General features: G+C 41.2%; 1 protein-coding gene across 1 annotated transcript in view; it reads left to right on the forward strand.

The window, feature by feature from the left end:
* Positions 1-11387, forward strand: part of LMX1A (LIM homeobox transcription factor 1 alpha) — a 92534-nt gene extending 81147 nt beyond the window's left edge. Inside the window, exon 7 of the mRNA XM_089518330.1 lies at positions 11066-11387. Coding sequence (XP_089374456.1) covers positions 11066-11223 — 158 coding nt within the window. The 3' untranslated portion in view covers positions 11224-11387. The remainder of the gene's footprint in view (positions 1-11065) is intronic.
* The last annotated feature ends 1350 nt before the right edge of the window (positions 11388-12737 follow it).

Below are 12737 nucleotides of genomic sequence, written 5' to 3' on the forward strand. Positions count from 1 at the left end.
AGCTGTATTCCCCCTCCCTCTCTCTGCCCGACTCACCCATAAACACACATCTTCTTTTGGTATGCCCCATTGAAATGTCTCAGCTGGACCAAGGGGAACACCTCAACACCAACACAGAATATCAGAAACAAAATTTAAATATGTTTCAAATTTCTCCACACTGCATGAGAGTCCCTTTCTTAGAAGTAATTTTCAGATTTTCTGAAGCTATCTAATATGGCATTGATGCTATCTTTATGCAAATGGACTTAAGATAGTGGTGTTTATCACACGGAGGATTTTGCAGCTCAGATCCGGGGTTACTCCTGGTTCAGCTATGCGAATTCATGTTATAACATGAATGTTTTATCACACCTGGTTGCCTTTCTGTTGCCCTTCCAAATCGAGGGGGAATCAAATCCAAGGCAAGTCACATGATGCGGATTCAAGCAAAGCGGAGTGAGCGCAAATTGTATTACCACACGGGTGGGATTCAATTATTCAAATTGGCACCCTTGCACATGCTCAGTGGGGGTCTGAATGCATCGTGACCTTGAACGTTTCTGGGGTGAAAAGGGGCGCAAGTTCTTGTTCCCTGTTTCGCGTAATTGTGTGATTGCGTGAATATTTGTCTCGTGAATATTTCTGTTTCTTCTTCATCCCCCTTTTTTATTTTTCCCTCCATTTCAGCAGTTTCAACACACACACATATAGATAGATAGATAGACAGACAGACAGACAGACAGACAGACAGACATATCTGTATATTCACATTCACACGCATACACACACATATATATTCCCCAAAAACGAGTAGCCCTGAAAGTTGCCCTGAAAGTGAAAGGACCACCGAAAGAAAATGGAGAAAAATTGCAGCGCCACATCATGGGAAATTTGCAACCCAAGGGGTTTGTGGTGGTGTACCAGAGCCGAAGCAAAGTTGTATTCCACACCAGACCAATTCAGAGTGAAATCGAAGTGAGCTCGGAGGCAATTTTTGTGAATTCGCTTGTTACCAATTTCACCAAAATGAGGGCTCACTTTGGAATCACTGCAGAAGCACCACGGAAGGAGCCCCCATAGAAAGGAATCGCGTGTGATAACACATCACATTATCGCGTGAATTCACATCTTTGGACCCACAGTCACGTCGGAGCTGAGCTGCAGAAAGCTGCAAAAACCTCTGTGTGATAAGGCTCAGGGGTGTTTGGAATTTTTAAACACCTATAAAATTGATAAGAAGCTGGGATGGATCAATTAGTAGGTAGATTTCAGGGGAAAAGAAATCGAGAATTGCTATCAGGTTATTGCATGATAATCAGAACAAAGCATGGGAGTTCCCACTCTTGAAACATACTTTCATATTAGATCTTGAATATCATGAGAAAAAAAATGGGTAAGTATTGAAAAGCAAATTAATAATATGGAATATAGATCTTTTTAAAAACTTAAGGTACTAGTCCACAAAAATAAAGATTAAATGATGATGAGGATGAGGATGATGATGATACTATTTAGTTGTATCTGACTTTCCCTCCAAAACTGGGTGACTTACAATTTAAAAGAACGGTACAATTAAAAACATAGAAAAGTGATGTATTAAAATAGAATTAAATTATTACCAATAGTAAAACAGATTTGTGCCCTTCTTTGGGTTGGAGATGGTCCTGGCATTCAGAGTTCCTTCATGAATGGACACCATAGAGCTAAGGATGCTTGCAACACAACTCTTTTATTATCTTAAGACCTTAGGTCAGCGGTTCCCAATGTTTGTTGGACCGCGACCCCCATTGCAGCCGAAAGTCCCGCCTGGTGGCCTCCCTGATTGGTTGGGATGCCAGGAAGCGGTGGGACATCTGGCTGCCTACAAGCTCCAGCTGCCTTTGCTGTCAGACGTCCCGCCCCTTCCCGGACTCCCAACCACTCAGGGAGTTTGCCAGCCAAAAGAAGGGATGGGACTTCTGGCCACAAAGGCTAATGGAAGCACTGCCGCCTCCGCCTCCACCTCTTCCTCACCCCTCCTCCTCCAGTGCTGGCCAGGCCTGCTCTGGCCTGCCACTATCACCATTGTGCAGGGCGGTGGCAGCCCCCCACAATAGCAGTGTGGAGGAGGAGGGGAAGGAGGCGGCAGCATCAGCAGCACCCCTGCGCAATGGTGCCGGCAGCTACGAGGAGGGGGAGGAGGAGGTAGCAGCCCCAGCACCACATGGTGGCAGTGGCGGCTGTTTAGATACGGCCCCAGCCCTGCATACTGACAGTGGTGGCGGCAGGTGCATGGAGGAGTAGGAGGAGGCAGCTCCAGCCCCAGCCCCGCATGGTGGTAGTGGTGGTGGCGGTGGTGACTGCCACGAGAAGGAGGGGGAGGAGGAGGCACATGTGCATGCTACAATTGGGGACAAGAGAACTTGAGCATTTGTGGATCTTGGTATCTGCAGGGGCATCCAGAACAGATCACCTGCAACTATCAAGGGCCAACTGTACAGTTAAAAAAAAGATAAAAGTGTTTAAAAGAGTATACATTATTATTATTATTATTATTATTAAATTTTATTAAGTGCTGTAAGTTTACACAACGCTGTACATAAAATAAAATAAAATAAAATAAAATAAAATAAAATGGACCTGCCAGAGGCATACATTCTAGAGAATATAATACAAAATTGATACACAATATAATTCAACAAAAATATACAAACAACAAATTGAAATAAACATCAAATAATAATCAAGTAATATCTGGGAACACTTCCCTGAACAGAATTGTCTTTATCTCAGTTTTAAAGCTGGGTAAAGAGGAGATGAACCATGCTTGAGTGGGAAGAAGGTAGCAGGAATAAGGACAGCCCAAAGAAAAAGGGCAGATCTGAGCTGGAGAAGTAGAAAAGCTTGGCTGGGACAACAGTCCTTGATTGCCAGAATGGAGGGAGGGAATAGAAAGGTACAGGAAAAGAAGATGCAATAAGTAAGGAGGGGCCAGCCCATGCAGGGTTTTAAAAGTCATCAACAGGAGTTTATAATGAATAAGGAGGGGGAGGGGGAGCTAGTGGAGGGATGACGAAATATCAGAATTTGATCGTAATGGTGAGCCGACATAATAATACGTGCAGCTGAATGATACGTGCAGCTCAAAGGACGGAGATGAGAAAGAGGAAGCCCCACCAGAGGAAGGTTGCAGAAATCCAGTCGTGAGGCTACTAAGGAATGGATTAGAATCTTGGTGGAGGAGGCCTAAAGAAATGGTCAAAAGGGAAAAAAATCTACATGTTTTAGCTATAGCTTGAATCTGGGGGAATACATGAGAGGGAGGAATAAAAAATGAAACCAAGACTGCAGGCTTCCTGCACAGGGTGAATAGAGATGTCGTTGACAAGAATTGAAAAAGAGTATTGAACAGTAGGCTTTGGAGGAAAAACAAGAAGCTCAGTCTTGGACATACTGAACTTTAAGCTCCGGTGCCGCATCCACTGAGAAACAGTGTCAAGACAAGAAGATGCTGTTCAAGACCTGAGGAAAGACTGGGGTGGAAATATAGACCTGGGTGTCATCAGCATACAGATGATAAGAAAAGCCAAAGGAATTTATGAATTTATCTAAAGACAAATAGGGTTTAAACCACTTAAGAACCACTCAGACAAATAGGTAAACCCTTAAGCAAAAGGACAGGCCCAACGCCATCGGGCCTGAAGAGGAAGAGCCCTCTTCTCCCTCCTTCCAACTGTCATCTTCTGGCCTGGGAGGGAGCGAAAGGACAGGCCCAACACCATCGGACCTGAAGAGGAAGAGCCCTCCCCTCCCTCCTTCCAACTGTCATCTTCTGGCCTGGGAGGGAGCAAAAGAACAGGCCCAATGCCAACAGGCCTGGCCTCAATTAAGAAAAAGAGCCCTCCTTCTAGTCCATCTGCCTCAGAGGGAGAGAAGAATGCTGGACCTGATTCCCCCCACCCAACCATTCCCTTCTCCTTTTGTGTCGTGTCTTTTTAGATTGTAAGCCTGAGGACAGGGAACCATCTATTATCCCCTCTGTTGTAAGCTGCCCGGATTCCCAGTGATTGGGCGGCATATAAATAAATCCTATTATTATTATTATTATTATTATTATTATTAAGAATAGAATCTGAGAACCCAAGGTCAGAGAGTATATCAACTAAAAAACAGTGGTCAGCGGTGTCAAAAGCTGCAGACAGATCTAGGAGGACAAGAACAGAATAAAGGCCATTTGCTTTGGCCTGCAAGAGATCATCAGAGGTCTTTGTGAGAGCCTTGACATGGGCAAAAACTGGACTGAAAAGGATCTAAAATGGAATTATCTCAAGAAACTCTAGACAGCAAGAATAAACAACTCATTCCAAAACCTTAGAGAGAAAAGGAAGATAAGAAATAGGATGACAGCTAGACAGAGAAGAAGGCTCAAGAGAGGGTTTTTTCAGCATACAGGAGACTAGAGCATGTTTAAAGACAAAAAGTGCCAGTAGAGAGAGAGAGATTAAAGCTATAAAGAAGTGAAGGCAGAAGAGAAGGAGTGAGAGAAATTAGAAGACAAGAAGAAATTGGAATGAGAGAACAAGTTGCAGGTTTGGAAGAGTTTAGCAGCATAGAGAGTTCACTGAAAGAGACAGGAGTAAACACAGAGAATTTTTGTTTAGAAGATAATGCTTGACAATTAATTATAGCTCAACAAACAGGAGGGACAATCTCAGAGAGAACAGTATTAATCTTAGTAATGAAATAAGTAGCAAAGTCGTTAGGAGAAAATAATGAAGAGACAGGAGGGGAAGAAGGTTTTAACAAGGCGTTTAAAGTGGAGAACAAATGCTACAGGTGCCTCTCATTGACACATATCAAAGATAATAGTTCTGTTTAGCCATGGACAGGGCACATGAAAAGGAAGATAAGACAAATTTATAATGAATGAAATCAGCTCACTCCCTCGATTTTTTCCACAAATGCTCAGCTGCTCGAGAACAAGAACAGAGAAACCAGACTATGGGAGTAAGCCAGGGCTGAGACCTAGATGTAAAGAAAAACACACATATGGAAATTGGGACAAACCTATGAAGAGTTTATGAAAGTATAGAGTTAAATAAAGACATTGCGGAGTCAGCAGAGTCCCCAAAATTTAAAGAAGAATCCGAGGACTGACTGAGATGGTAACGATTAACAAATTGAAGTTCGCAAAAGTCAAATGATATGACAAGGAGATGGTGTATGAGCAAGAGTAAAAGAGATTAAATAATGATCAGATAACAGAAAATTGTTGGCCTGGTAGTCAGAGATGACACATTTTGCAGCAAGAGCAAGATCAAGACAGTGACCAAGTGAATGAGTGGCAGAATTAGAATGAAGTTGAAGATCAAAAGAAGCTAAGAGAGAACAAAAGTGAAAGGTTGCCAGATTGCTGGAGTTGTCCAAATGGATTCTAAAGACACCTAAGATCAGAGAGGGGATGGAACCTGATAAAAAGAATGTCGGCCAAGACACAAAGTCAGAGAGGAAATGAATAACAGAACAGGGTGGATGATAGGTAACAGCAACCCACAACTGTAAAGGAAGAAAGTCTAATAGAATGAAACTCAAATAAAGAGAAGCAGTAGCTTGGGGGAAAAGATAGCACTTGAAACTGGCAGGAATTAGACAGTAAGATGCTGACCCCTTTTCCTCTACCCTCAGAACAACTAGTATGGTTGAAAGAGAGACCACAAAAGGGAGGGCTGCAGAGGTAGCAGTATCATGGGCCAGAAGCCAGGTTTCAGTAAGAGCATGGAGATTGAGAGATTTTGAAAGAAAAAGTTAATGAATGCTGCCGCTTTAGGAGCTGCAGAATGACAATTACAAAGTGAACAGAAGAATGGAAACTGAGAAAGAGGAAGAGGCCAGATGGGGATCAGATTAGGAGAGATGGAAGGGGTCATGAAAAGAAATGGATTCTTGACCCAGAGATCAGCAGCACAAGATGTAACAATGAAAAATACGGAAAAATAATAGCTAATAGTGTTCAGTAACATTGGGGCATGACAGACCGCCATAAAAGACGGCCTGTAGCAATCCGTTTTTTTGCTGCAAGGAGGCCACACCAACCAAACACCACGGCCTTCTTCAGGACTAAAAAGAACCCACGCACCGGGTGCCATTGGTGCACCATTGACACACTCACATGCACCGATGACGCACACTACAGTGTGGTGACATTTGGATGCTGCGCTGCACCTGCATCATCATGGCAGCCCCCATGATGGCACCAGCGGTGTGCAGTAGGGCTCGGGAGCATGCAGACGCTCTGCACTCCCGAGCCCTAAAACTGGCCCCTAAAATCTGTACCGGGCCATTGCCTGTCACCATAAGAAGCTACGAGTCTGATGGATAAACTAGTCAGATAAGAAAGGCACTTACAGAAGGTTACACTAAGTCAATTTCTATTCAACCAGTCCAGCAAGCCCGCAGTCTTGGTTTTATCTTTGATTCTTCTCTGTCGTGTACCCCTCAGATCCGGACCACAGCCAAGGCTTGTAGATTCTTTTTATACAACATTGCCAAAATCCGACCATATCTCTCTGCCTCTACTGCCAAGATCCTGGTCCATACCCTAGTGGTCTCACGACTTGATTACTGTAACGTCCTCCTGGCTGGGCTTCCTCTTTCTCACCTCCGTCCTTTAAATTCTGCCCAGCATTCAGCTGCACACATTATCACATCCGCCCACCGCTCTGACCACATCTCTCCTGTGTTGGCATCCCTTCATTGGCTCCCCCTCCCTTTTCGTATTCAGTATAAGCTCCCGCTGTCCACATTTAAAGCCCTCCATGGGCTGGCCCCTCCTTACTTATCAGACCTTATTTCTTCTCACCTTCCCACTAGGGCCCTCCGTTCTGGTAGTCAAGGTCTGCTGTCCCAGCCCAGGATTTCCTCTGCCCCATCTCGGATTCGCCCCTTTTCACTCGCTGCCCCTCACTCCTGGAACCTTCTTACCCCGCAAACAAGAGCCATCTCTTCTTTAACCAGCTTCAAAACGGAGCTGAAGACCATCCTGTTCAGAGAAGCGTTCCCAGGCATTGCATAATTGTCACTTGCTTTTTGTTGTTCTTTTGTTGTCTGTTTTATTGAATCATTTCCTGTATTGCTATGTATTTTGTTTGTATTATCCTACTAGAGAGGCCCCTTCCCCACCACCTTTCCCTTCTCCTTTTGTGTCGTGTCTTTTTAGATTGTAAGCCTGAGAGCAGGGAACTGTCCAATTAAAAAGATTGTATGTACAGCGCTGTGTAAATTTACAGCGCTTTATAAATAAAGGTTAATAATAATAATAATAATAACAGTTTCCAGTGGGTGAACTAACCTCTGAGTAGCTGTAAGAGCTACAAAACAGTAGTCAAGTAAATTTCTGAAATTATTTCAAGGAAATTAGAAATGAAATCCAGGCAGTAATGGCTTCTAAGCCTCTGAAGCTCTTCCTCTGCTGGAGATGACTCAGAAAGGGTGGAGAATGGCTGGTTTGAAGCCTCTGAAGCTCTGTAAAACTCCTCCTCGGGTGGAGATGACTCAGAGAGAATGGAGGGTAGCTGGCTAAGAAGCTTCTGAGGCTCAGTGAAGCTATTTTAAAATAATACGACATCCTAGTCCATCCTTTAAAAACTTTCTGTTTTAAAAGCCTGTCAGAATAAAAAAATAATAGTTGGTCCTTGGATTTAAATTTACTGATATGAGATAAATGGCAGAAATGATTGTTAATACAAAATTGGAAACCCTTTCCAGTTCAATGCATAAACAGAAATAACAGTCAAGAAATAAGGAAAATATTTAAAACAATAAAAGAAAAAGGTTATATAAAAATAGGTGATCCATACGATGAAACCTGAAAACTCTAGAGGAAAATGAGTTGAATTACTTATTTGGCACTCAGAACTGGCTTCAGATAAGAGGCATTATTTTTTTTTAAAAAAAGTAAGAATTAAGAATTCATGATAAAGAAGAAAATACAGGACTAGTGGGTATAATAAAAAGAAAATTAAAATGCAAAAAAAGTTTAACTAGTATAATATTTAGGGCTGTGCTCAAGACAAAATTTAGTATTGAAGAAGGTTGAAAGCTTCATGAGACAAAGATTTAATAATTACAGGAGATGAGACCAAAACATGGATTAAAGAAATAGTAAAGAAAACATGAAAGTAAAAGAATGGGGTGTGGTGGCTTGGTGGTTAAGATGTTAGTGGTTAAAATGTCAGTTATGATGAACATGAGGTTGGAAGGCTGGCAGTTCGAGGCCCAAGTAATGCATGATGGGATGAGCTTCTGTCACTAGTTCAAGCTTCTGCTAACCTAACAGTTCAAAAATATGCAAATACAAGTAAATAAATAGGTATTACTTTAATGGGAAGATGACATGAGTAATTGTTGAACAATGCTGGCTCTTCAGCTTAGTAATGGGGATGAGCACTGCGTCCTACAGTTGTTTACAACTAGACATTCATGTCAAGGGACTACCTTTACCTTTGCCTTTAAAAATAACAAGTGAAATTGATGGATCAGTGGTATATCAATTATCCTTTATAAATGGAAATTGTTCACCTAACTGCTGGCATGATTGCTGCATTAAAGGATCATATATCCATATGTGGTGGAGCTGTTCCTTCATTCAGAAGTTTTAGAGAGTAAAGAAATAAATGAGATTCTAGGGAAATATATATAGCTCAGTAAAGGAAATAGCATCACACTTCATTTAAGATGAATGAATGAGAATGAAGAGTATGTGATAAAGCAAATATTGAAAGCAGCACGTGGAAGGAAAAATTGGTGTGGAGTTAATTTATTCTTGAAAAAATATATAACCAAATTTTTATTATTTTAATTTTCTTACAAAACGAAGATAGAAATATATTGGACAGATAGAGTTAGAAACATGGGCCAATGAATGGAAAACAATGATTGAGAAAATTGGTATACAGTAGGGTTGCCATAATTGTCTTCCACAAAACTGGTACAAAATGTAGGACATTCAAAAAATGGAGGACATGACCAACTAAAAGCCAAAAACATTAATAAAAAATTAATATAAATTCATGCTTCTCAGTCATGCTCAAAATGGAGGTCATTTTGACATTCTTCCTGGACAGAAGGTTGGGATGTAACTTTATGTGGTTTGTGTGTTGGGCTAGGGCTCTGGAAACCAGGGTTGATTCCATGCCTATTGGGTGACCATGGGCAAGTCACACTCTCTCAGCCTCATCACAAGGCCATGGCAAATCTCCTCTGAATAAGTCTTGCCAAGAAAACCCCAGGATAGTTTCACTTTAGGGTTCCCAATTCGAAAACAACTTGAAAGTACACAACAAGGAACAAAGGAAAAGGAGTGTGTGTGTGTCTGGGGTCCAAGGCCCTGCTGTCTCATCGCTCCCCATCATCTGCCTCCCCTCTTTAGTCAGTGGTGTATCAAAGTGGGGAGAAGGAGCTGCGGAAGGAGGCGAAGGTGCTCCAGGGGGCCACGGCTCTCCTTCGGAGTACAAGGGAGCAGACCTTCATGAGGCCCAGCCCTGGCTGAGGTGGTGGCAGAGGAGGAAGCTGTCTTGGCCATCTCTTGCACTATAACTGTCACCTTCTGCTATTGCTGTTGTTGTTGTCTCTGCCGTCTCCGTCCTCTGCTCAGCCATAGCTTGCCCCCCCTACTACTATTACCAACAGCCTCAGAGGGAAGCGCCACTCTGACTCCAAGAGCCACTGCTCCTTGGCCTCCACCTCCAGTCCAGACTAGCGAGCAGCCCGGAGAAGTGGAGGACAAAAAGCCTGGTAACTCTGGCTCCAGCAGCAGCCCCGCCTCCGCTCCAGGCTCACCCTCAACTTTTTCCTGTTTCCCAGTCTTCTTCCAACCCTCCCTCCCTCCCCACTTTGGCAGGCCCAGAAATTCCCTCCCTCTTCATTTAAGAAAATGAAAAGGAGGAGCGGCTTCCCTCCTCCTCCTCCTCAGTCTTGAAGCCACATTGGATCCCTCCTCAGCTCCATCTTGGCAGTGCCTGGCCCCGCCATCTTTTCTTGATTGGCTCCCTCAGAGGCATCTGAACAGTCAGAAGGCTGAGTCCAAGGCCAGGGAAGGAAGGGCTGCAGCTGAAGAGAAGGTCATGTGAGGGAAGGAGCCAATCCTGCCTTGCTCTAGGCAGGCACACTTTGTCAATCTCCAGTCCGACTGGAAATTGACAAAATGTGGCCTGGACAAAGTAGGAATCCCTAATTGGAGGGCCAAAAATGCCCAGCTGGGCCAGGACATTTTTTGGACCCTCCAATCCGGAATTGTCCCAGGAAAAAACAGGAAATAGCAACCCTCGTATAGAGAGATAACCAATATGATTTGGATTATTATCCATATTATGGGAAATGGATCATGAAGTGCTATGTGGATATACTCTATAGCTATTAAGAAAGACAGTCAGTCAACCTTTATTAGGCATAGAAAAACAACATGCATTACAACATTTACAATAAAACTTCAGGATCGTTATTAAAATTTAAACCATAATCTTGTTGCCTCCACCAGAAAATTGGCCATTAACCTCATAATGTGTGGGTTCTAATCTTCCAATAGGTATTCCACGGATAACCCATTCAAAGAGATATTCATTTCCAATAACCTTCTTAACAATTTTCCCCTCGGAATTATATACAATGGACAAGGCAATACAATATGATGGAGAACATCTGGAGCTTGATCACAGTGACATGCACGATTCAAAAATGGGGTCTGCAGATATCTGCCCTGGTCACATTTGAGGGGTGTACATTCAGTCTTGCAAACAAAAAGGCCTTCCTTGAAGAGGAAGAAGGAGGGTGGGAGGGAGGGAGGGTGGGGTTGGGGGAGTAAAATAAAAATGAATCATTATGTAATTGTTTGTAAAATATTCAATAAAAACTAATTATTTAAAAAAGTTATTCAAAATGGAATAGCTTGGTTAAAGTTCTGATGACAAAATTTGGAGATGGAAATGAATGTAAACAGCATAAGAGCATTTTACTAGTGCTTCCAATCACTCCAATGGTTCTTACATCTTTGGACCCTTCCAAAGGACTTTTTCAACTGAACAAAACTTATTCTTCATCTGTCCCGAAGGTTCTGAACCTCTTTTTTGTGCGCTGGATAGTGATGATGCTTCCCTCAGCAATCTGGACGATTGTTTCACAGCAACTACAGAATCTGGACCCTTACAATCAAGAATGGGGAACCCCATTGAATACCTCTACTCAATGCAGAGCTCCTATTTCACATGAGGCTCTGAACAGATCCAATGCTGGGTTCAGTGCAGATGTCAACGAGAGAGAGGAAGACTACAGCTAAATATGGTAGTTTCACTAGAAATCATAATATCATGTGTGAAATCAGAAATTGATAATAATGTTATGTAATTGCTAACTTCATTTGCCATGTGGAAAGTTCTGTGAAAGCCAAAAACCTTTGAGGATACTGTTTCAATTCTCTGTTCTCTTACTTCCTTCTTTAATGTTTCTATACTAAGTAATAGTTTTTCCAAGATTATTACTAGGTCATCTGCAAGTGCTCAAATTTTAAATTCTACCCCTTTACTTTTTACTCCTTGAATGTTTTTATCTGAATTTATTTTCTTAACTAATGTTTCTAATACCATACAAAATAATAGTAGAGATAGCAGGCATACTTCTCTTGTACCCCTATATATTTTTACTCCAATAGTTTTTTTCTCCGTTTGTTATTATTTGTACTTCCTGCTTTGTGTATATTGCTCTAATCCAGTTTTGAAATGTCTCTCCTATTCCCATTTGCTTTAAAATATCAAATATTATTTCCCAATTTACCCTATCAAATACTTTCTCCATATGTATAAATATTAATGCCAATTCCCTGTTATTGTTGTTATTGAATAGTTTCAACATCAAAGTTATGTTAGCTTCTCTACAAGTTTTTGGGAATTTCCTTTCTTTTATTTCATTCATAGTTATCTGAAATGGGCCAATTAATTGCTCTTCAAATGTTTTATATTAAATGGTTGAATAGCCATTTGGGCCAGGGGCTTTCCCAATTTTAAGTCTATTTAGTACTTGTTTTATTTCTTCCTTTGCAATTGGTTGATTGAGGATTTTCTTTTGTTCTTCCGATATAGGTTTAATTTCTATCTTATCTAAAAAAATCTCTTTAATATTCTCCTTTTTCCTGACTTTCATAAATTTGTGTATAATATTTTAAATATTTTTTTTAAAAATTTTGTTCACTTACTATTTCACTCCCCTCTTTTATTTTAGTAATTAATTAATTTGTATGCCAATCATTTACCCGGCTTATTGGCATTTTCAAAATAATACTGTTTTGTATATTTCATACTCATTTCTGTTTTCTCAGACACATTGAAACTTCTTTTCGCAGTTTTTATTTCATTCATTAACTCTTTCTTTTTTGGATTTCTACATAATTATCCCTCTTTTTCCTTTATGGCATCACTAATTTTTAAAATTTTTCTTCTTAATTTTTTCCCCGTTCTACATTTTGTCAGATAAAAAGACCTGTCATGATGGCTTTGCTTGATTTGCATACAATCATATTATCTGTTTCTTTATCCAAATTTTCTTGAAAGTAACTTTCCAATGGCTTTCTCTGTTATTTCTTTTTTAAAACATAAATTATCTTTAAGCTGCTACAAGAAGTTTGACTCCAGCCTTTTCAATGTCAGTTGAACTGGGTTATGAGCTGAAATGGTTTTTGGTAGGATCTCCATTTTCATGATATTTTTCACCCAAATTTTGGAAATAAAAAA

This window comes from Sceloporus occidentalis, unplaced genomic scaffold (genome assembly GCF_023333645.1).
Source record: "Sceloporus occidentalis isolate IW3139 unplaced genomic scaffold, rSceOcc1.0.p SCAF_3, whole genome shotgun sequence".
Taxonomy (NCBI): domain Eukaryota; kingdom Metazoa; phylum Chordata; class Lepidosauria; order Squamata; family Phrynosomatidae; genus Sceloporus; species Sceloporus occidentalis.